The 20817-nt window shown below is 43.2% G+C and overlaps 1 protein-coding gene and 1 pseudogene across 1 annotated transcript; both read right to left on the reverse strand.

The window, feature by feature from the left end:
- Positions 1–3700: 3700 nt before the first annotated feature.
- On the reverse strand, positions 3701–14773 carry LOC125549413 (GDSL esterase/lipase At5g03600-like). The gene is made up of 5 exons (XM_087517282.1): positions 14670–14773; positions 4785–4996; positions 4390–4670; positions 4019–4295; positions 3701–3939 (listed from the first exon to the last, which is right to left on the reverse strand). Exons 1-5 carry the CDS (start codon positions 14771–14773, stop codon positions 3701–3703), a joined length of 1113 nt encoding a protein of 370 aa, XP_087373408.1.
- Positions 14774–18554: 3781 nt separating this feature from the next.
- Positions 18555–19979, reverse strand: LOC147982185 (uncharacterized; annotated as a pseudogene).
- Between the last annotated feature and the right edge of the window lie 838 nt (positions 19980–20817).

Consider the following 20817-nt stretch of genomic DNA (forward strand, 5'->3'; position numbering starts at 1 on the left):
CTACATTGGTAATAATAACAACACTAAGCTACACTGGTAATTGAGATGTACCTACCCACTAAATAACAACATGACAAACTACAACACTAGTCAGCTACATATTTAAACTAGTTTTTGCTAATCACCTACAAAAGCAATCTCAAACTGCAAACTTGGTGAACTGCCAAAGCATTTGCAGTACATACTATCCATTCAACTGAATATTTGTAGCATTTACATACATAACAGCAGGTGCATCCCAACATAAAACTAACAGTTCAATCAATATTTAGTTACAAACAGGAGCAAAAGTAACAGCAACATAATTAACAGTACCACTGTCATTCAACTACATAAAAATGCCACAATAACAACTTAAAACCTGTAGAAGTCTCAAACTGAATATTTCACATGTGGGCAAAAACAATCCCACTGCAAAATAACAGTACCATTGTCATTAAACTACACAAGCTACTGCTGTTGCAAAAGTGAATAATCAGCCCTAACAAAATGACAGTAAAGATTCCACTGCCAAGTTAAATATGCCCTAATAATCAGCCCTTTTACTAATGTGAACATACTATATAGCAGATCAGTTATCCTTGTGACATGTAAGTCTCCCTTTATCACTTTTTCTTGTAAACTCATGTAAAAGTGATAAGGTTATGCATGTTAGCTTGGAACATGAGGGATGTGTGCATGAGGAATAATATGACATATAATATCCCACTATCAGCCTACAGTTCATACCGGCTCTGCACATGCTAAGAACCTTCTCCCTGTGTCTGTTCCTTCAAATGCGACAAGCCTCTCAGATGCCTTCCCGTGCTTCTCACATACCGACATCGTTTCCAGCTCAAGCCCGTGGTAATCTGGATCTTCAACGCTGAAAGGGACCTGCCGAAGCTCGTACAAACAAAATGCCCAAATCAAAACCCAGCGAAATCAATCAAATCAAAAAAACCCAAATCTGTAACCCTAACCCTAAACCTAGCTCAAGGAAAATCACCTGGCTCAGCCCGTCCATGGATGAGGTCGAGTGCATGTACGGCAGGCTGGAAGTGTCGTCACTGCTTTCGTCTTCGAAAACCATGGCGGGTGGCGGCGGTCCGGTCCGGCAACGCTGCAGGCGCCGACGAGGGTGGCGAGAGAGGAGCGAGCAGAGAGGCACAAGCGAGGAGGAAGAGAGACAGAGCACGGGCCGGTCTGGTTCGAGCCGGACCGCACCTATCGAGCAAGCGGGCGGGTACCGATTCGCCAGCGTGGCAGCTGACGCGCGGGCCCGGGCGGTCAGTTCCAGCGTCAATACGTAGAAATACGAGGTTTAGCCCGATTCGCAATGGTTCGACTCAAATGTGGTACTGACACGTAAAAATTTTCAAAAGTGGTATCAATCCGTCACCACCGCCCCAAATGTGGTACTATCGTGTAATTAACTCTTGTGACACTGACTGGAGTATGTTAGAGATAATCCTTAAGGGTTAACATAATAGGATATGGATCTCTGACTGAAACACCTGAAGCACATCGGAAGATTACATACTAACCGTGATTTTGTATGACTAAGATGGGATAGTCCCTGATTTTACTGTCATGAGTCTCCAGTGATGTGGAATCCTTCGGAGGAGAAGAGCAACAACAGGGTAGACGGCAGCAGGTACGCGGGAGGGCCGCCGACACTACCATGTGGTAGCCGGTGGTGGTAGAGGGTCTTCTGGCCATCAACTCTCTTTTTTAGGATCGGTAGTTAGCCCTCTAGCAAGGTTTAACTCATATATGTGTGCACACACGAAGAGGTATGTGACCTCTTCTGTTTATACGACGGGCTGATGGGCGAAGGATGGAAACCATATGTTGGTTCTAGGTGCCCACGATCAAAGCACCATTGTGGAAAAAGACTCCCCCTTCTCTCTAGGTCAATAACAACCTGAGATCAATTCCAACAATCTCCCCCTTGATCGTAAGGTTAGCAATCAACATGAGCCCACTCTTAATAAAAAATAATATACCAAAGTAAAGTGTTACAATGGCCAATGAAGTGTCATTGAACCTCAGTACTTAATAGTATAGGATTCTATCTCGAAATGTATGACATTTTACTTTATGGGAGTTGGTTTATTTGACGGTCCTATTTTCCAGGATCAAAAGGCTTTCAAAACTCATGCTTGCAGCATAATCATAAAATAATGGGTGGTAAGCCTTTGATAAACGGATCCATAAAAGGCTTTTTGGTGGCCATCAGAGGCATGGCGCTCCACACAGTTGCCCCGTGGGCAAGAGAGAGACAACACACTACCGCAATGTCACATATTCTCCTAGTTTGCGAGTGCATTGGAAGTTAACTTCCATATGAAAATACACATTTTTGGGGCACCGTGACATATGGACTTCCAATCTGGGCGAGTGTTAGCCTGTTTATTGCTTGACGCACCGCTACCCTATGCTCGCCCAAGGGCAATCAATAAGCGTTGCAAACTGTAAACCATGCTTCTCCGAGTGCTCACGCTTCCATGTGCACTAAGGCTTAAGCTTTGCAATCTCCTCGACATCCAGCTCCTAAAAATATTGTTGCAGCCTAGCCGGATTCTTTTTACCTCCTTGTTAGATGAATTCGACCACCCAGTGGAGGTGGCACTGGCCTCGGGAGGGGGGGGTAGATCGCAAGGGGGTCTCTTGGGATCGAGTGGCCACGCCAAACCCGAATGTTCACCCCATTTCCCACTCGCCGGATAGTCTCTTATTTATTGTGCAATTCAAGGCCATACTCTATGGCATGCCATGTCGACAAGTCGTTTCCAATGAAAACCGTGTGAAACAATGTTGCCATTGGTTCGCGCAAAAAACAAATACAAAAAAGGGTAGCATTCAGAATCTGCACACACGAAGAATCGGGGTATTGGTTTCGACACATTAATCATAGCGGTCAAATGGTCCCCGTGGAAGCAAAGAAATGCGAGAGTCTCCATCTGGTCCCCGCGGAGGCAAAGAAAGGTGAGAGTCTTCACCTGGTCCCCGTGGAAGCAAAAAAATGTGAGAGTCTTCAATAAGGTGGAGCACCAAAAGAGACCCAGGGAGCTCGTCATGGATATATTAGGCGAGGTCACATATTGGAGGCAAGCGGCGGGAGGTGTTGGTGGGTTGCAATGTTTTGTGAGAGGATTGCTTAGTGCACTGCCGTGGGTTGGCGTGGAAAAAACAGTTATGGATCCTATGAGTTAGACTATCGGGTCTAGTTGCGCAAGTATAGAGTTATGCTCATGTCTTCTCCATGACTAGTTGATGGTGTTTAAGCGTTGTATATGCACATAAAAACGAACCTAAACCATACCCATTCGGGTCGGGTATCCACAGATACCCCTATATCAATCCTCAATTAAGTGACAAGGCACCCGTCACCCCTAGAACGTGCCGACCCGATAGATCTAGTCGACAACAAATAATCAAACGGTGTGGAAATGCCTTGAGCTTATTGAGCCGCATATAGGCAAGCATTCGGTTTGTATAGCTAGAACACATCTTTATTGTAGATGTGCCAAATGATATACACTAAATACTTCTTAGGAATATAGTTTTCACAAAAGAAGACGCAAATGCAATATAATATTCATCCTGGAATACAGAAAATACAGTCTTTGAAATGCTTGAAACTATCGAACAAATACAATCAGAATATTGTCATCATGGATGAACAGCGCTACAACGACATATGAAAGCTGACTACCTAGTCTTGATCTAAAAACACCCTCAAGGGCTTTTCCAATTGTTTCATGACAGCCTCCCATCCCACGTGCGTCGGGTGCATGTCGTCCCAATAGAAAAATTTATTGGACTTGTCGCACACGGTGTAAAGAAGCTCTCTGGACAACTCGCCTTGCTGTCCACAGTAACCCTTCGAATCTAAACTCTCGCAACACGGCGATAGTTTGCGCTTGAATTGCTTCGTTAGGTCTGAGCCTTTACCTACATTAATGTACATCAAATTAATTTAGATTATAAAATTTTGAAATAAAGACACTTTTGAATGCATGCAGATACATACCTGGCACATTATCCACAATATTAATGAATATGGTGTACAGATCGGTGATGTGGACATTCTTCTTTGCTGTCATAACTTGTTTCAAGTTATTGTTATGGATGGAAGCACCCAAGTTTTCAAAAATATCGCACGTGGTGTAGTTGTTAGTTCGGGTTTGTGATGGTGTGCAACCGACAGGATGTAAGTTGTTGACAAGAACCTTTATCACCCCGAGCTTCAACAATTGCTCCACATTAGCAGCCATCTCTTTTGTAACTTTCCCAATATAAGCATTAATCTGCACCGCATACATGAAAATTAAGTTAGTAAGATGCACAAAAAAATTAATTGTTCAAACTAGTGTATGCATACTATGTTGATATAGTACTCACATCGTTGGGGCTACTTAGTCCAATGACGCCGGTGCTTGCATAATCATTGCCGGAGAAGGCCACGAGCGCTACAGAGTGAGTCAATTGTTTCTCCGTGATGGTCCCGTCCTTGACCATCTTCCTGAAAGTATTGACTTGCTTGGTAAAGGTGGGAAACTCATGTGATGTACTATCCAACACCACTGCACCACCCGTAGCAAAAGTCATGCCGGATGGGTCGCAGGTTTTCTCCGCTGTACGGGCATGTGCTGGAGGGGCTTCCTCCAACCCCAACATTGTTGCTACAAGTTATCAATAGAACAATGAGTAGGGTTAATTATGATGCACCGGGGATTTATACAATATAACAGAGTACTTGTTTTAGGGCAATAAATAAGTATAACAACGGTACTTACCGATGAAATCCGACTGGATCTTGTAGTTTGAGAAGCGGCCGGACGGGGTATTCGGCCGCGGAAACCCATCGGCATCGACGTAGTTGGAGCCGTAGGGGTAAGCCCATTGCCATGACATCTCGGTGACGGGGTCGGTCAGAGGGAGGTTCCTGTTGTCAGCGAAGTCATCCCCGAAGACAAAGAAGGTGGCGCTCGACGGCTTCTTGATACGTCTCCGTCGTATCTACTTTTCCAAACACTTTTGCCCTTGTTTTGGACTCTAACTTGTATGATTTGAATGGAACTAAACCGGACTGACGCTATTTTCAGTAGAATTACCATGATGTTGTTTTATGTGCAGAAAACAAATATTCTCGGAATGACCTGAAACTCCACGGAACATCTTTGAAAAAACAATAAAAAATCCTCGCCAAAGATGAAGACCGGGGGGGGGGGGGCACACCCTTCTCACGAGGGTGCGGGGCGCCCCCCCTAGGGCGCGCCCCTACCTCGTGGCCCCCCTGTTGCGTCTCCAACTCCACCTCCACCTCCATATATTGAGTTTCGATGAGAAAAAAATCAGAGAAAAGAAATCATCGCGTTTTGCGATACGGAGCCGCCGCCAAGCCCTAAAACCTCTCGGGAGGGCTGATCTGGAGTCCGTTCGAGGCTCCGGAGAGGGGAATTCGTCGCCGTCGTCATCATCAACCATCCTCCATCACCAATTTCATGATGCTCACCGCCGTGCATGAGTAATTCCATCGTAGGCTTGCTGGACGGTGATGGGTTGGATGAGATTTATCATGTAATCGAGTTAGTTTTGTTAGGGTTTGATCCCTAGTATCCATTATGTTCCGAGATTGATGTTGCTATGGCTTTGCCATGCTTAATGCTTGTCACTAGGGCCCGAGTGCCATGATTTCAGATCTGAACCTATTATGTTTTCATGAATATATGTGAGTTCTTGATCCTATCTTGCAAGTCTATAGTCACCTACTATGTGTTATGATCCGGCAACCCCGAAGTAACAATAATCGGGACCACTCCCGGTGATGACCATAGTTTGAGGAGTTCATGTATTCACTATGTGCTAATGCTTTGTTCCGGTTCTCTATTAAAAGGAGGCCTTAATATCCCTTAGTTTCCAATAGGACCCCGCTGCCACAGGAGGCTAGGACAAAAGATGTCATGCAAGTTCTTTTCCATAAGCACGTATGACTATATACGGAATACATGCCTACATTACATTGATGAATTGGAGCTAGTTCTGTGTCACCCTATGTTATGACTGTTACATGATGAACCGCAGCCAGCATAATTATCCATCACTGATCCGGTGCCTACGAGTTTTCCATATACTGGTTCTCGCTTATTTACTTTTCCGCTGCTACTGTTACAATCACTACAAAATACCAAAAACATTACTTTTGCTGTCTTTACTTTTGTTGCCGCTACCACCACTATCATATTACTTTGCTACTAAACACTTTGCTGCAGATACTAAGTTTCCAGGTGTGGTTGAATTGACAACTCAGCTGCTAATACTTGAGAATATTCTTTGGCTCCCCTTGTGTCGAATCAATAAATTTGGGTTGAATACTCTATCCTCAAAAGCTGTTGCGATCCCCTATACTTGTGGGTTATCAAGACTAATTTCTGGCGCCGTTGCCGGGGAGCATAGCTCTATTCTTTGAGTCACTTGGGATTTATATCTGCTGGACACTATGAAGAACTTGAGAGATCAAAAAACCAAGATCTATCCCTCAACTACGAGGGGAGGTAAGGAACTGCCATCTAGCTCTGCACTTGATTCACCTTCTGTTATGAGTAAGTTTGCGACACCTACACCTGCTTCTGCTATTCGTTCTGATATGTCGCATGTTATTGATGATGCCACTTCTGCTATGCATGATACTTATGATGAAACTACTTCTATGTCTGATACTACGGTGCCCCTTAGTGAATTTCTTGATGAACAAATTGCTAGGGCTAGAGAAAACGAAATTATTGAATCTGAATACGATGATGATAGTGATGATGAAAATATGCCTGTTATTCCTGAGGGTTATCTTTTTGATACGGAATCTTCTGCCGCTATTTTTGCTTGCAAAAGATAGATATGAGCTTAAGAGGTTATTAATTAAATGGAACAAAGAATCACTTAGAGATAAAATGAGACCTGGCCCTGCTTTTGCTACTTCACCTATATGTGTTCCTGATAAGGATTATGAATTCTCTGTTGATCCTGATATAATTACTTTGGTTGAATCTGATCCGTTTTATGGCTATGAATCTGAAATTGTTGTGGCACATCTTACTAAGTTAAATGATATAGCTGCCATGTTCACTAATGATGAGAGATCGCGTTACTTTTATATGCTTAAAATATTTCCGTTCTCATTAAAGGGTGATGCTAAGATATGGTTTAATTCTCTTGATCCTGGTTGTGTGCGTAGTCCCCAGGATATGATTTATTACTTCTCTGCTAAATATTTCCCTGCTCATAAGAAACAAGCTGCTTTGAGGGAAATATACAACTTTGTGCAAATTAAAGAAGAGAGTCTCCCACAAGCTTGGGGGAGGCTTCTCAAGTTACTTAATGCTTTGCCTGATCATCCTCTTAAGAAACCTGAAATACTTGATATCTTTTATAATGGACTAACCGATGCTTCCAGAGATTACCTGGATAGTTGTGCTGGTTCTCTTTTCAGGGAAAGAACACCGGATGAAGCTGAAATTCTATTGAATAATATGTTGACAAATGAAAATAATTGGGCACCTCCTGAGCCAGCTCCTGAGCCAACTCCTGCTCCAATTACTGAGCCTATTCCTAAACCAACTCCGAAGAAGAAAGGTGTTTTATTTCTCAATCCCGAAGATATGCAAGAGGCAAAGAAATCTATGAAAGAAAAATGTATTAAAGTTGAAGACGTTAAGAATTTACCTCCTATTGAAGAAATACATGGTCTTAATATACCGCATGTTGAAGAAACATATGATCTCAATTATTTATTCACTGAAGAACCTCCTGATCCCGATATCCCAACACAGGTAGTAAAGGTAAATTCTCTCTATAGATATGATAAAGGTGAAGTCCCTCCTACTAAAATTGCTAGTCAGTGCTTGGATGAGTTTGATAACTTTATGTTTAAGCAAGATGACTTCAATGCTTATTTTGGTAGACAATTAAAAGAAAATGCTTATATGATTAGACGCTTGGGTGAATATATGGCTAATATTAAAGGTGAACTTAAACTTGTTAGCAAACATGCTTCTATGGTTACCACTCAAGTAGAACAAGTACTTAAGGCTCAAAAAGAAGTGCTTAATGAAATGAATAGAAAGAAAAATGATTATGCTGTTAGAGTGGCTACTAGAACTGGTAGAATGACTCAGGAACCTTTGTATCCTGAAGGCCACCCTAAGAGAATCGAGCAAGATTCTCAAAGAAATAATATTGATGTTCCTAGCTCTTCTAAAAAGAAGAAGAAGAAAAATGATAGAACTGTGAAAACTTCTAGTGAACCTATTGCTGAACCACCTGATAATCCAAATGATATTTCTATGTCCGATGCTGAAACACAATCTGGTAATGAACATAAACCTAGTAAAAATATTAATGATGATGTTCATGATGATGCTCAACCTAGTAATGATAATGATGTAGAAGTTGAACCTGATGTTGATCTTGATAACCCACAATCAAAGAATCAACGTTATGATAAAAGAGACTTTGTTGCTAGGAAACATGGTAAAGAAAGGGAACCTTGGGTTCAGAAACCCATGCCCTTTCCTCCGAAACCATCCAAGAAAAAGGATGATGAGGATTTTGAGCGCTTTGCTGAAATGATTAGGCCTATGTTTTTGCGTATGAGATTAACTGATGTGCTCAAAACAAATCCTTATGCTAAATATATGAAGGATATCATTACTAATAAAAGAAAGATACTGGAAGCTGAGATTTCCACCATGCTTGCTAATTATACTTTTAAGGGTGGAATACCAAAGAAACTTGGAGACCCCGGAGTACCTACTATACCTTGCTCTGTTAAAAGAAATTATATCAAAACTGCTTTATGTGATCTTGGAGCCGGTGTTAGTGTTATGCCTCTCTCTTTATATCGTAGACTTAACTTGAATAAGCTGACACCTACTGAAATATCTTTGCAAATGGCTGATAAATCAACTGCTATACCTGTCGGTATCTGTGAGGATGTGCCTGTTGTGGTTGCAAAAGTTACTATTTTAACGGACTTTGTTATACTTGATATTCCCGAGGATGATAGTATGTCTATTATTCTTGGAAGACCTTTTCTTAATACTGCAGGGGCTATTATTGATTGCAACAAAGGCAACGTCACTTTTCATGTTAATGGTAATGAGCATACGGTACACTTTCCGAGGAAACAACCTCAAGTTCATAGTATCAACTCTATTGGAAAAATTCCATCGATTATAATTGGAGGTTTTGAATTTCCTCTCCCTACTGTCAAAAAGAAATATGATATACTTATTATAGGGGATGTGCATATCCCCGTTGAGGTAACTTAGTGTTATTCGAAATTTCTCCGGTTTCATGATTATCGGAACGAGTTTGTTAACAAGACTTGATCAACCTTATTAGTGGGTTCTTTTTAATGAGCATGAGATGGATGAAACTAGAAGCACAACCTTCTGTACCCTCTCTATATTTTCTGTTATTTAGATTAAATAAAGTAAAAATAGTATTTTCTGTCTGTTTCCTGACTTACCTGTGCAATATAAAAATATCCCGAAAATAGAAGTCCTCAGAATGCCATGCCAATTTAATATGATTTTTTTCGGGAATATTTGAGGATTTACTGTGCAAAAATTACCGCGGGAGGAGCTGCCACCTGGCCACGAGGGTGGTGGGCGCCCCCCCCCTATAGGGTGCGCCCCCTGCCTCGTGGGCCCACGGTGGCCCTCCTCAACTTATCCCAGCACCCATCTTCTTCCTCTATCTCACACAAACCCGAAAAACCAACTCAAGCACGAGTTCCAGCCACTTTTGCTGCGATTTTCGATCTCCTTGCTCAAAGCACCTCTCGCAAAACTGCTTGGGGAGATTGTTCCTTGGTATGTGACTCCTCCATTGGTCCAATTAGTTTTTGTTCTAGTGATTTATTCTTTGCAAATTTGTGCTGCATAGGTGACCATGTTCTTGAGCTTGCATGTCAAATTTATATGGTTCCAAGTAGTTCTAATGCTTGATATAGGCTCTAGGCACTTGTAGGAGTAGTTGCTATCAGTTTTATTGAGTTTGGTTCACTTTTATTTTGAAGTTACTAGAAATTTCAGAATTTTCAGAAAATGATGAGGAGATTATTGAGGGGCTCATCGAGCCAAAACTCGAAGGAAAAGGCACCGAAGCCTAAGTATAATTTGCCACGCACCGCGGAGATTCGGGCGTGCGAATGGCCTTCTGATGATTTCTTGAGAGAAGCCGGTATCTATGAAGATTTTCATGAATTGGCTCACATGCAGGCCTCACCGCTTTCCTCCACGACCAATGCGGTCAGTATCTCTTACTCACAAATACCTTTGTGCAAAACTTTCATTTTCATTCTAGGAACTCACCACCTACGGTGGAGTTTCATTTATATGATGAGCATAAGGAGATGTCACTTTATGATTTCTGTCGGATTTGTTTAGTCCCTTTTGAGGGCAAGATAGAAGAACCACATCATGATGATGTGGCTGGGTTTATTGATAATATCACTGTAGGAGAAACCAGGAAGGTTTCCGACGCACGAATCACTAGCATACATTTTCCTGTTTTGCGTTACTTTGCATTATTTGCTAGTCGTTGTTTAATTGGACGCGGAAATTCTGGAAACCTTAGTATCCCTGATTTAATTATTCTGCTCCAAGGTTTATACAGTGATAACACTTTTAGTTTGGGCGGTATTATTGCTAGACGGTTAAATATGAACCGTACTAAGGGCCCCATCTTTGGAGGCATCTATGCCACACGCCTAGCCGCACATTTTAACATACCTATTAGGCATGCTGAGAAGGAAGAAAAGGTGCTGCCCCGTGTTTATCTAGATCATAAAAGTATGGTGGCACATGATTTTATTGTTAAGAATAGGGCAGGAGAGCTTAAGTATCAATTGTTCTTTAATAAACATCATCTTGAGACTATTACCTTGCCTGCTCCTTCTTTGTTTGATTTGACTGCAGGCACGTACCTTGTTCCGTTGATGGCTATTCATGCCTACCGGAACCCTACACCAGTCGAGGAGCCAGAACAGGAACCACAAGATGATCCTCCATGACAATCTGTTTATTCTTGGGATCCAGAGATGACTGTCAGCCAATGGCAGTCAGAGTCTTCTTCTTCATCACAGTATGATCCCAACTATCCTTCCTCATCACAGTATGACCCCAACAACTATTATTATGGATATCCGCCAGGCCAGTCGTGGACATAAACCAACTTAGGCCAAAAGCCTAAGCTTGTGGGAGTACGTATTTCTCACCGACATTATATTTATGTTCACACACACTCATTGCTAGATGTCGGTACTCATACTTTTTCACTGTAATATCCATGCTAGTTTATTTTCTTTTTCCTGCTTTCTTCTTGTGTGTTCGTTAAACCTTAAGAAAACCAAAAAAATTAGTAGTAGTTTATTTTTCTGCTGTAGTAGTAATAATTAAAAATAAAACCCAAAAATATTTCCCGTTCTTCTTTTGCTTGTTGGGAGCTTTCCCGTGTAAATAGTTTTATTTCTTTTCTTTTGATTGGGGGTCAGTAGGAGAAGACCATAATTAAATTGTTGAAGTGGATCTTATATGCATTACTGTTGATTTAACCCAGAGCCCATATTGCCTTGTCTTCTCCTCTTTATTGAATGCTCGCAGATTCCAGCTTAGTCCAATGCATGTGCACTATTATTATTATTCACACCGTTCGGTCGTGCAAGTGAAAGGCAATTATGATGATATATGATGGACCGACTGAGATGAGAAAAGCTGGTATGAACTCGACCTCTTTTGTTTTTGTAAATATGATGAGCCCGTCGTTCTTGATTCAGCTTATTATGAATAAACATGTTTGCAATGACAATTAGAGATCATAGTTGCTTGTGCCATGCTTGATTAGCTATGGTTATAATGGTTTACCTTGTGTGCCAACATGCTATTGAGATGATTATGATGTGGTATGATGGGGTGGTATCCTCTTTTGAATGATTTAAGTGACTTGACTTGGCACATGTTCACGCATGTAGTTGAAACAAAATCAACATAGCCTTCACAATATTTATGTTCATGGTGGATTATATCCTACTCATGCTTGCATCCAATGTTTATTAATTTTAATGTATGTACATGGCTGTTGTCGCTCTCTAGTTGGTCACTTCCCAGTCTTTTGCTAGCCTTCACTTGTACTAAGCGGGAATACTGTTTGTGCATCCAATCCCTTAAACCCCAAAGTTATTCCAGATGAGTCCACTATACCTTCCTATATGCGGTATCTACCTGCCGTTCCAAGTAAATTTGTATATGCCAAACTCTAAACCTTCAAATAAACATTCTGTTTTGTATGCTCGAATAGCTCATGTATCAACAAATGATGTCCTTATCTTCCGTGTTAGGCGGGTTATTCTCAAGAGGAGTGGACTCCGCTCCTCACTCACGAGAAAATGGCTGGTCACTGGGATGCCCAGTCCCATGCTTTATGCAAACTAAATCAAAATTAATTGCAAACAAAACTCCCCCTGGGACCTGATGTATGTTGGAGGCACTTGTTGTTTCGAGCAAGCCATGGATTGATGCTTGTTGGTGGAGGGGGAGTATAAACTTTACCATTCTGTTTGGGAACCGCCTATAATGTGTTTAGCATGGAAGATATCGCCATCTCTTAGTTGTTTCGTTGACAATACCGCTCAAAATACAATTTATCTCTATTTCAAAACCGAGCTCTGGCACCTCTACAAATCCCTGCTTCCCTCTGCGAAGGGCCTATCCATTTACTTTTATGTTGAGTCATCACCCTCTTATTAAAAAGCACTAGCTGGAGAGCACAGCCGTCATTTGCATTCATCACTATTAATTTATGGGTATGACTATGATTGGATCTCTTTTACCATGAATTACAATGTCTAGTCAGTCCTTGATCTTTAAAGGTGCTCTGCATTTATGTTTTGCGGTATCAGAAAGGGCTAGCGAGATACCATCTTGTTATGTCATATTATGATTGTTTTGAGAAAGTGTTGTCATCCGAGATTTATTATTATGACTTGCTAGTTGATTATGCTATTGATATGAGTAATGATGAGACCTGAGAATTACTGCAAGTGTGGTTAGTTATGATCTATGCTGAAAACTTGAATGCTGGCTTGACATAGTTACAACAACAAGAGCAAACAGAGTTTGTAAAAGTTTTTCTTTCTTTCTTTCTTTCAGTTTGTCAATTGAATTTCTTGAGGACAAGCAAGGGTTTAAGCTTGGGGGAGTTGATACGTCTCCGTCGTATCTACTTTTCCAAACACTTTTGCCCTTGTTTTGGACTCTAACTTGTATGATTTGAATGGAACTAACCCGGACTGACGTTGTTTTCAGCAGAATTACCATGGTGTTGTTTTATGTGCAGAAAACAAATATTCTCGGAATGACCTAAAACTCCACGAAACATCTTAGAAAAAACAATAAAAAATCCTCGCCAAAGATGAAGACCGGGGGGGCCACACCCTTCTCACGAGGGTGGGGGGGCGCCCCCCCCCCCTAGGGCGCGCCCCCTACCTCGTGGGCCCCCTATTGCGTCTCTGACTCCAACTCCACCTCCATATATTGAGTTTCGATGAGAAAAAATCAGAGAGAAGCAATCATCGCGTTTTACGATACGGAGCCGCCGCCAAGCCCTAAAACCTCTCGGGAGGGCTGATCTGGAGTCCGTTCGGGGCTCCGGAGAGGGGGATTTGTCGCTGTCGTGATCATCAACCATCCTCCATCACCAATTTCATGATGCTCACCGCCGTGCGTGAGTAATTTCATCGTAGGCTTGCTGGACGGTGATGGGTTGGATGAGATTTATCATGTAATCGAGTTAGTTTTGTTATGGTTTGATCCCTAGTATCCATTATGTTCTGAGATTGATGTTGCTATGACTTTGCCATGCTTAATGCTTGTCACTAGGGCCCGAGTGCCATGATTTCAGATCTGAACCTATTATGTTTTCATGAATATATGTGAGTTCTTGATCCTATCTTGCAAGTCTATAGTCACCTACTATGTGTTATGATCCGGCAACCCCGAAGTGACAATAATCGGGACCACTCCCGGTGATGACCATACTTTGAGGAGTTCATGTATTCACTATGTGCTAATGCTTCGTTCCGTTTCTCTATTAAAAGGAGGCCTTAATATCCCTTAGTTTCCAATAGGACCCCGCTGCCACGGGAGGGTAGGACAAAAGATGTCATGCAAGTTCTTTTCCATAAGCACGTATGACTATATACGGAATACATGCCTACATTACATTGATGAATTGGAGCTAGTTCTGTGTCACCCTATGTTATGACTGTTACATGATGAACCGCATCCGGCATAATTATCCATCATTGATCTGTTGCCTACGAGTTTTCCATATACTGGTTCTCGCTTATTTACTTTCCCGCTGCTACTGTTACAATCACTACAAAATACCAAAAACATTACTTTTGATGTCTTTACTTTTGTTGCCGCTACCACCACTATCATATTACTTTGCTACTAAACACTTTGCTGCAGATACTAAGTTTCCAGGTGTGGTTGAATTGACAACTCAGCTGCTAATACTTGAGAATATTCTTTGGCTCCCCTTGTGTCGAATCAATAAATTTGGGTTGAATACTCTACCCTCGAAAGCTGTTGCGATCCCCTATACTTGTGGGTTATCACTTCTTCTCATGACCACCGGTAGGCGCATGCCGGGCCTCCACGCCATTCGGATTCAGGACGAGCAGGAGGAGGGCGAGGCCGAGGACGGCCGGGAGAAGCTTCATCGATTCTGGTGGCGGATGGTTCTACTACTGCCGGCCCGAGGATCACGATCGCCCAATCGCTACTGTTTCACCAACTAGAAATCAGGAATGCAAAGCACTTGTCTGCGATGCTTGTACATCATGGCATGGCCCTCTCTTCAATTTATGGAATCATCGACCAGCAAAACAAGTCAAAATCGGGCTTGCAGCCTAGACCAGAGTCGGATCCACACAACAGCCGGACACGGATTGACCAGCAAAGCAAGTCGAAATCAGGCTTGTCATGGACAGGGCGTCGTCGTTCACTGGCCAGCTGCTCATCTCTGCATGCCCTCTTCCCCTCCTTGTAAGGGTCGGGATCGATCTACGACTAGCAGCTAGGGTTCATGGTGGAATGGAGAATTTCGGCTTGTCCAGTCCAAAGCCAACCCATTCGAACGTTATACAGTGCTATTTAACTACCGAACCCATTCAGGGCCACCGTTCCACCTGGGCTTCATCTTGACTCGAGTGGGCCGCGCCGCAGGCCCGCTCGAGGCCTGGTTCTCTGCCGTTACTTCCTCGCTTGTCAGATGGTGAACAGTATCGGGCTCTGTTGCCGCTTGGTGGTGATCTTCAGTATCCTGCACCTGTGCGTCGCTGACAATCCTCCCTCCTTGAGAGCCGGCTTGTCCCAAGCCGGAGCACGGAGCAATTGTTGTTTGAGAAACTCCAAATCTTCCCATGTAGCATCAGTTGGCGAAGAATCAGACCACTGAACTAGTCCTCGGACTATATTCCAGCGACCGACCTGACACACCTTATGCTGCAACACTTGGACCGGAATTTGAAGTGCAGCTTGGGGTGTAGGCAAGGACTGATTGACAACAGCATCGCGGGGTAGGAACTTCTTCAGCTGTGAAACATGAAACACAGGATGCAGGCGGCTGGTTGCAGGCAGATCCAGCTTATATGCTCTGTCCCCTATCCTCTCCAAAACTTGGAATGGCCCATAAAACTTAAAAGCAAGTTTATGGTTCGCCCTGGAATACAATGACAATTGAGCATATGGCTGCATTTTCACGAACACCTGATCTCCCACAGAAAACGTTCTGTTAGACCTGTGTTTGTCGGCTTGGCTTTTCATATGATGTTGTGCTCGCAGCAGATGATGTCTTGCTGTCTCTGTAATTGCCTGGCGAGATTGCAACCGCTCTTGCATTTCCACTGGTGCAATTGTATCAGACTCACTAACACCAAAATATCTTGGAGTGTACCCATACAGGATCTCAAAAGGAGACTTCCCCAAAGCAGAATGCCAATTGAAATTATACCAAAAGTCACACAAGGATAACCACTTACTCCATTTATGAGGTTGAGCACTAATGAAACACCTGAGATAGCACTCCACTTGTTGGTTAACCCTTTCAGTCTGACCATCAGTCTCAGGATGATTTGTTGTGCTCATATTCAGCTGAGTCCCAGTTCTAGCAATCAACATTTTCCAAAATTGGCTAGTGAATATTGGATCTTTGTCAGAGATAATGTACTTTGGCATCCCACTTATAAACATTGTCCAAGAACACCTCTGCAACTTTCTGAGCATTAAAAGGATGTCTCAAGGGAATGAAATGACCATACTTGGAAAACTTATCAATTACCACCAAAATGCAGTTGAACTGAGAAGATTGAGGAAGACCACTAATGAAATCCATAGAAATAGTATGCCAAGCTTGATGTGGTATTGGTAATGGAGATATCATCCCAAGATAAGGAACCCTCTCTGGTTTAGCTTTCTGACAGAGCAAACAGGACTGCACCTGAGCCAGAATGAACCTTTTCATACCAAACCAAGAAAACAAGGCATGGATTCTTTTCTATGTAACTGGAAACCCTGAATGGCCCCCCAAAGGACTATCATGGAAAGCAGCAAAAAATTTCTGATGCAAAGCAGGAACAGGACCCACCCATATGCTCTGTTTATATTTAAGTAATCCATTTACCAAACTGTAGGGGGGGTTTAGATGCTGGTTGAATAGCTAATTGTTGCATTATAGCTATAGCTTTCTCATCCTTCTGATAACTATCCATGATCTCAAGCAACCAACCAGGTTGATTACTGGACACTAAGAAAAGTTGGGACTGGTCTGGAGGTCTTCTGGACAATGCATCAGCTGCAGTATTATCTAAACCTTGCTTGTACTGAATTTGGTAGTTTAAACCCAACAGTTTAGTAAGACACTTCTGTTCCCACACTGTATGTAATCTATGATCTTGCAGGTGAGCCAGACTTCTCTGATCTGTCTTGATAGTAAAATGTTGCACTTGTAGATAAGGCCTCCACTTATCCACTGCTAACAAGATAGCTAGATATTCTTTTTCATAGACTGAGAGAGCTCTATTCTTGGGCCCCAATGTTTTCCTGACAAATGCTAGTGGGTGCCCTTGTTGCATGAGCACTGCACCAATACCATATTCACAGGCATCAGTCTCAATCATGAAGGGTTTAGTAAAATCTGGTAAAGCTAGGACAGGAGCAGAGACTAGTGCTTGTTTTAATATCACAAAAGCTTCATCTGTAATACTGGTCCACACAAAAGGAACATTCTTCTTAAGTAGATCAGTCAGTGGTCTTGCAATTATTCCATAATGCTTAATAAACTTCCTGTAGTAGCCACTTAACCCAAGAAATCCTCTCACCTCCTTCACATTTTGGGGAGTAGGCCATTGTTGAACAACCACTATCTTATCAGGATCAGTAGAAACTCCCTCTGCTGAGATAACATGTCCTAGATAGGCTATCTTAGGTTGAGCGAAATCACATTTAGACATTTTTACCTTCCACTGTTCTCTATGCAGAATAGATAATACTTCATCCAAATGTTCCCAATGCTCGCTTAAGGTCTTACTGAAGACCAAAATATCATCAAAGAACACTAAAGCAGATTTCCTCAAAACAGGGGAAAGATCATAATTCATTGTCCCTTGAAATGTCCCTGGTGCTCCTGACAACCCCATGCCCATCACATTAAATTCATAATGTCCATTATGAGTCTGAAATGCTGTTTTATACTCTTCTCCTGGTGCTAGTCTAATTTGGTAATACCCAGCTTTCAGATCCATCTTGGAAAACCAACAAGCACCTGCCAGCTCATCCAAAAGTTCATCTATAACAACGACTAGGTACTTGCTTTTTAATGTAATAGCATTAAGGTGTCTGTAATCAATCACCATTGCCAAGTGCCTCCTCTTTTTTCTTAACCAGCAATACAGGAGAAGAAAAATCACTGTTGCTATGCCTGATCATTCCTGAGGCCAACAGTTCTTTGATATGCTTTTCCAATTCATCCTTTAAATGAGGAGCAATCCTATAAGGCCTCACCGACACTGGTCTTGCTCCAGGAATCAATGGAATAGTATGATCTTTGAGTCTTCTGGGTGGCAATGTGGTAGGAGTTTCAAATACTACAACATGTTTATCCAACAACACTTGCAATTCTGGATGTTTCACTTTCTCTTCTACAAATCTGATTAATGAAATAGAAAACACTGTAACAGCAACATCCTCAGGTAATAATCCTTGCAAAGTGACCACTGTACCCTGGTAGGAAAAGGACATCCACTTTTACACCCAATCCACTTGCATAGGACTGTGCTGAGCAAGCCAATCCAACCCAATAATCCCATCATAACTAGCCAAGGGCAACAACCTGAAAGTAGTAGCAAATTCTGCTTGACCACAGCTCCAAGAACAAGCTTTGAGAACAGAATCACACTGCAATGTGCCTCCACCAGCCACAGCTACTGACACAGGAGGTTGTGACTAAACATTAAGCAATCGATGCTGCAAGTTACTATCAATAAAAGAGTGGGTACTGCCTGAAACCACTAGGAAAATTAGTTCCATACCCTGTATCTCAACCAGAAGTTGCAGTGTCGGTGCATTAGATTGTTTTCCAACAGCAGCAGCAGACAAGTGCATACTACAAACAGACATTCTATCCTGATCATGATCACTGCCAACAGATGACCTTGTCTCTTCTGACTGAATATGGTCTATAAGCTCCTGCACAATGTGCAACTGAACTGATGACTTGCAGACATGATCCTTAGACCATTTCTCCCCGCAAACGAAACAGAGACCTTTAGACTTGTGAAAATTCCTCAATGCAGTCCATCGATCTTCAGTCTGAACCGGTTTCTGAATTTCCATGCTACGTTTGTCGTCAGAGCTGCGACTTTTAGAAGGTGGCAGTGGCAACGGCATAGGCCCCGATCGAGCAAACGAAACATGATTAAGAGGAGTAATCCCTTCCCCCAACTCCTCGTGCAACAACGCTAGATCATACGCTGCGTCCAAGTCCCGTGGTTTCTGCAAAGCGACAGCAACACAAACACCAGGCTTGAGTCCATCGAGGAATCATGTAGTGTAATGCAACGAATTGGGCGCATCCTCATACGCAGACAACTGATCATATAAGTCAGCAAAATGCTCCACATAATCAGCTACAGACGAAGTCTGAGATATCCTGAATAACTAACGCAAGAGTGTCTGACGTTGATTTCTCCCAAATCGGTTCTGCAAACTCTGACAAAATTCAGACCAAGTCGCCTGCGGTTGACGACGTTGCATCGATTCCAACCAACGAGCAGCAGCACCCTCAAACTGAGATGTGGCCAGAGAAATCCATCGATGGGTCGGTGTACCCCACAGCCTGAATTGATCTTCAAATCGAGTTTGCCACAAACGCGGATTGGCTCCATCGAATCGTGGCAGTTCCAGACGAACACCAAAGGCAAACGAATCAGCAGTATCAAGGGAATTCGACTCACGGCCCAGTGAAGGACGGAACGGGAAATTCGACTCTCGCGCACCTCTGACCGGAGGAGGGACATAAGTATTATGCACCTTCCCCCGGTGATCGTTGTCGAAGCCGAGGGAATCAGTCAGGCCACCGCCGCGACCATTCCCAGCACCACGCGATGGAGACGGATCTTCTTGTGGAGGAGAACTCCCTTTCAACTGGTCACCGCGGATCTGCTCCATCTCCATCAACAGCTCGTCGCGGACCCCGTCCACACGCGAAGAGAGCATGCCGTCGAGGGTCGAGGTATTCGTCGAGATCAGCTTCTCCATGGCCTTGAGGAGATCCGCACCTTGGTCGCGGAAGCGCTTGTCGAGGTCGACCGCGAGATCTGCCCGAAGGAGCTCGTAGACACCGCGCCCGTCCTCCGACAACTTCTCCATCGTCGCCGCCCGCCGCCGAGCTCACCACCGCGTCTCGTGATGGTGTTGAGGAAGCGCCAGGACCGCCAAATCTGATACCAAGTGTAAGGGTCGGGATCGATCTACGACTAGCAACTAGGGTTCATGGTGGAATGGAGAATTTCGGTCCCGTGTATTTCCTCCCAACCTCCCTCACAGCTACAAGTTCATTACAATCGGCCACAGCCGCCGTCCAGTCCAAAGGCAACCTATTCGAACGTTATACAGTGCTATTTAACTACCGAACCCATTCAGGGCCACCGTTCCACCTGGGCTTCATCTTGACTCGAGTGGGCCGCGCCGCAGGCCCGCTCGAGGCCTGGTTCTTGGCCGTTACTTCCTCGCTTGTCGGATGGTGAACTGTATCGGGCTCTGTTGCCGCTTGGTGGTGATCTTCAGTATCCTGCACCCATGCGTCGCTGACACTCCTCCACGCCGTTGCGCACCGCCGTCAGCTCATCGGCCGCGCATTTCCTTATCATCCATATATATGTTCGGGAAATGCCAGAATAAGTTGAAGTATGAACTGAACTTCCATGACAACTTTCTGTACTAATCATCTACTTTACTCCAAACTAAGACATGAAGAAAAGAAATCTTACTGTTCAGAAATTGAGCCTTGCTTCAACAAATAGGTGCGGGAGGTAGGATTCGAACTCCCAAGCACCTAGTTTACTTCCACCAGCTTTAACAAACTAGGACAGCTGACTAGTTGTGCATGGTTACTTTTTTTATTCTTCTTGTTGTGCATCTTTTCAGACTTTCTTCTTTTTTTGATTTTTTTTTGATAGCAAAAATGGAATCATGGCTCGCCGGCGAT

The sequence above is a fragment of the Triticum urartu genome, chromosome 3A, assembly GCF_056163025.1.
Source record: "Triticum urartu cultivar PI428250 chromosome 3A, HENAU_Tu73, whole genome shotgun sequence".
In the NCBI taxonomy this organism is placed as follows: domain Eukaryota; kingdom Viridiplantae; phylum Streptophyta; class Magnoliopsida; order Poales; family Poaceae; genus Triticum; species Triticum urartu.

Coding starts and splice junctions, on each gene's coding strand:
- LOC125549413 (XM_087517282.1), bottom strand. CDS start 14,773: ATGAAGCTTCTCCCGGCCGTCCTCGGCCTCGCCCTCCTCCTGCTCGTC. Junction 4,671..4,784: donor GATCCAGTCGGATTTCATCG/GTAAGTACCGTT, acceptor GATAACTTGTAG/CAACAATGTTGGGGTTGGAG. Junction 4,296..4,389: donor GACTAAGTAGCCCCAACGAT/GTGAGTACTATA, acceptor TATGCGGTGCAG/ATTAATGCTTATATTGGGAA.